Source organism: Chelonoidis abingdonii, chromosome 1 (genome assembly GCF_003597395.2).
Source record: "Chelonoidis abingdonii isolate Lonesome George chromosome 1, CheloAbing_2.0, whole genome shotgun sequence".
Lineage (NCBI taxonomy): Eukaryota > Metazoa > Chordata > Testudines > Testudinidae > Chelonoidis > Chelonoidis abingdonii.
Window position 1 is genome coordinate 210484176 of NC_133769.1, and position 4442 is coordinate 210488617.

At 44.4% G+C, this 4442-nt stretch overlaps 1 protein-coding gene across 1 annotated transcript in view; it reads right to left on the reverse strand.

The window, feature by feature from the left end:
• Window positions 1-1980: 1980 nt before the first annotated feature.
• Window positions 1981-4442, reverse strand: part of HSF2BP (heat shock transcription factor 2 binding protein) — a 119550-nt gene continuing 117088 nt past the window's right edge. The window contains exon 8 of the mRNA XM_032790172.2: window positions 1981-2061. Coding sequence (XP_032646063.1) covers window positions 1997-2061 — 65 coding nt within the window. The 3' untranslated portion in view covers window positions 1981-1996. The remainder of the gene's footprint in view (window positions 2062-4442) is intronic.

Below are 4442 nucleotides of genomic sequence, written 5' to 3' on the forward strand. Positions count from 1 at the left end.
AAGAGAATTTGGCCCAGTGGTTTTTTTTTTGTTTGTTTTTTTCCTGTTTATTGCATCAAAAGCCATTCAGGATTTAGATGAATAAAATGGTACCTAATTCAAGGATTATACGTAGTCTGATAGATGAAATGCATCTTTTTATATTTTCCCATATAGATTGAGAACCATTCAGGGCAAGGCCCTTGTTAGTGTACTATGCTAAATTCTGGTTCTGTTGAAGTGAATGGCAAAACTACCATGGATTTCAGTGGGATCAAAGTCTACCTCTCTGTCCAGAAAGTACTGGCATTACCTCAGTAACAATATTGGACACTCTGGATTGACTGCAGCTTTGCTAAGCCTTTCTCTGTGTACACGTATCATTTATAAGGACAATTACAAAAATAAAGCGGCAAAGTTGCAAAAGCAAATATCTAATACCACTAGATTTTATGTGCCTCTTAGCCCTAAAGAAGAGCCAAGTGTGTAGACTGAAACAGCTTTACACAAAGTTTGTTTTAACTACTTACATTAGCACAATCCCACTAACCACTCATTTCTCAATGTTATTGCAGCACCTCAAGGGCCAGAGGCTAAAAAAAGCCACAGTCAAACAAACAACTCAGAGTTCCTAGCTGCAGTGAGTCCATTATGTTTCTTTGCAAACAAAACACAGTTTTTATTTTGTTTTTTAAACAAAAGCATGTAGATCAATCCTCCTCCCACCCCCCAACCACTGATTTGGGGCTCAAATGCTGCAAGGTATGGAGTATGCTGGAGAAATGTCCAGGGTGGGATTCACAGGCACCTACATCCCCCTTAGCTGTCATTTTACATACCTATGTCCAACATTTAGGCACTGCTGGCATTCACAAAACCCCTGCTCAGCTGCCGCCTCAACCTGTAAGTGCCTAAAATCCCTAGACACCTACAGTTCCACGTCTAAAGTCCCCACAGTGCCTAAATTTTGGTAGCTGGGCATGCACACACCCACGAAGTCATGACACTGCCCAGCAGCTCAGTGACTAACTCGTCTGACGAAGTGGGTATTCACCCACGAAAGCTCACGCTCCTAAACGTCTGTTAGTCTATAAGGTGCCACAGGATTCTCTGCTTTTACAGATCCAGACTAACACGGCTACCCCTCTGATACTTCCCACACAACTATGCATTTCCACACCTATCTTGCCTTCTGGGCCTAGTCTGATAGGCATGCTCAGATGCATATAAACAGATGCAAAATGACCAGAGGAGAAGGAACCTCCCCCACTTCAAACCACTGGATTAAAAGCTAGAGCACTCATTCGCATGACAGAAGTGTGGCCAGGCCAAACCTGAATGACACTGTAACCCCACTGACCAGGGTGCCACTTCCGAAGTGGGGAGTCGGAGCTAGATCTAAACCCGCAGGACAATAACTGTCACTCTGGGGTGAGTGCAGGGCAGGCTCAGGGCTGCTGGAACAAGTTTTTTTTTTTTTTTTTATAGTGCAGGTGCTTAAACCACTGAACAAAACTGTACACCCAGTCTATAATGGAAGCAGATGTTTAGTTGCTATTATTACTTCAAGCCGGGGGTGCTGTTGTATCCCTGTTCTAGCACCTGGGCAGGCTTGCTCTCCAACCCCCTTCCCTTCCCTTCTCTCAGGGCTCCTGTCAGTTTTAATTTTTCTGTAAGGGTGGGAGCCTTTGTTTCAGATTTTGCCCCAGCCCCCCAAAACTTCTGTGCAGCTCTGATTAAAGCCTTTCATTGACTGGGAGCTCAGTCTACTTATCTTGTCATATAGAATCATGGTATAAGTACCTTCACAAGGAGACAATATTGACTAGCAGAGAGTCCTTTAATAAAGCAGACAAAGACATAACAAAATCAGTGCCTGGAAGCTGAAGCTAGACACATTCAAATTAGAAATAAGGCACTTTTTTGTTTTTGTTTAAAAAAACAAAAAAAACAGCAAGGGTAATTAACCATTTCAACTTCTTACCAAGGGATATGGTGGAAGTCTTCAGATTGGTCTTCAAAGAATGCCGTAGTTAAACCAAAAGTGGTTGGTCTGGATGGCAAAGGGTGCAAGTCTATGGCCTGTGTAATGCAGGAGATCAGATAAGAATCAGCTCTAGACTTAAAAAAAATCTATGAACTGAAGCTGTTAAAACATTTTAAAACTTCTCTGGGCATATTCAAAACGAATTACAGGAGAACAGCTGTAGTGCAGCCTAATTCCAACAATGGAAAATTTAAAAAAGGTCTACACGTCTATGTGTACCAGGATTTTCTAGGACATCCATTACCATAGTACATATATGCACCCTAATTAAATGTAGAAAGCACAGGTTTATCCCAAAAACTGTTCTGCTACACCATATGTGAATGTATGGTATATACATGGCTGTCGCAGAAAAAATTGTTACACTATATATAATAGGTTATATATTCTGATATGATCTACAGTCACACTTCTGCTTGGGTTTCTTTCTACTGTATGTTGGTTTCTGAAAACACCTCTGCACAAATAGAATTCATTTAAAACTTGCTTCTCTCTCAGGCCCTGTATTCTTAGTATGCATATTCATTACATTGATTTATTCTGCCATTATGAGATACCTGGTCCTTTGCTAGTGATGTAGTCATTTGCTGGCAGTTATTTGCAATAGAACAGACAACATGCTTTTTATCTGGAAATATTTCTTATCTATTGTGTTCTGTCAGTGTTCCCCTGCACTAAAATAATATCTGATCTCAGTAAGTCTCTATTCAACTGCTATGAGAGATTTCCCCTGAATGTTTGGTGAGAAGCCTGAAACAGTGCATGCCAGAAAAATATCACTTTGATGAGCAGTATTTGGTCCCATTTTATCGTGCTGAGACAGGTCCAAGGGCTGAGTTCTCTCTTTAACTTATACAGTCTCCGAAGGCAAACAAGCTAGTAGGTTTCAGCCTGGTAGTTTCACCTTATTTTGACACAAAACAAAAGCTTGACGTGAATGTTCCGTCGCAGACAGCTGTATCTGGCTGCATGATTAATACTGTTTTTACTAAGCCTATGACCCAATGTGATATTAAAATCTTCCCGGTATCTCTTATTTATATAGATATAAAAGTTTTACAAGTGAGCGAGTGGGGGAGAGAGATGTGAAGAGGGAGAGTCCACATTTGGACCAAAGCTGGTTTTATTTAATAACACTGGGACTGGGTCTTGATTCCAGTTATGGCTAGTTACTGGTGGTCTTTTAGAGGAGCTGGATTCTGACCTAAGAGCACAGGAAGAAGTAGCGAATTAGGTACACTGACAAGAGCAAAGGGGACTATGATTTGCTCCACCATGCCACTTTCTTCTTCAGTGGTAATTCAGTGGCAGGTCCTTCCCTCCGAGAGGGACCGAGGGACCTGCTGCTGAATTGCCACCGCAGAGCCCAACATGCCGCCCCTTCCCCTTGGCTGCCCCAAGCACCTGCTTGTTGAGCTGGTGCCTGGAGCCAGGCCTGCTTGTCAGTGAGTGTTAGAACCATGCAGGGAACTACTGATGCATTCCTGCCTCAGGTGGGGCTCATTAAGTCTACTTTAGGTTTAACAGAGGTGAGAGTAGTTCTCTGATCAAAGAGGAAATGGGGTAAAGCAATCCTCAGGAAGTGTGCTTAATGACGCAGTTTATGTTGGGAAAGGGAGCTGTGCCAGAAATTATGAGACAGTTATCCAGAAGTCACTGCAACTGAGATTGCACCTGTGTGGGCGTGGGTCAAAACTGCAACACTTCAGAACACAACTCAACACGATTAGCAGGGGCACACTGATCCATTCAGCCTGAACCCAGTTCTACCCACCAGTTCCTTTAGGAACGTTTCAGTTCTCTAATATAGGCCTGACTTAATAGTGCCCAGGCTTTGCTTTCCTTGCTCATTTTAAATTTAGTAACTCAGTGCCAGGAGCTACAACTATCTACAAAATCATCATCATAGTTTCTGGCGGTTGCATCTTTAAATGGCAGAAAAGCCAGATATTCCTTGCGTTAAGCTAACATAATATCCCCCTGTGACAAGGGTTGCCGGGGCTCAACCCTCCCTGTGGAGGAGGGAAGCCACACTGGCCCCGTTCTGTCCTTCGAAGGGTCCAGTCCCTTGGACCCGCGGCCCACCGTCCGGGGATGTTCGGTCCCTATGGAGAGGACTGAGCACAGGCAAAGGCAAAGGGGCCCAACCTTTGATGCAGGCGGGCACCCACAAACACAGCACCAACAGCTCTAGCCCTTGTGGAGCAGGGCAGAGCAGCGGTTAAGTCTATAGGGGCCCGGCCCTTGGGTCGGGTGGGGCACCAAACACAGTACAAAGAGCTCTAGCCCTTGTGGAGCAGGGCAGAGCAGTGGTAACCACAATGGTCTCCTTAGGTCAGGGTGAAGGGGGTTCTGCCACCCGGTTACGGGTGGCAGGGGGAACGCAGGCCCACCCACTCCTCTGCGTTCCAGCCCG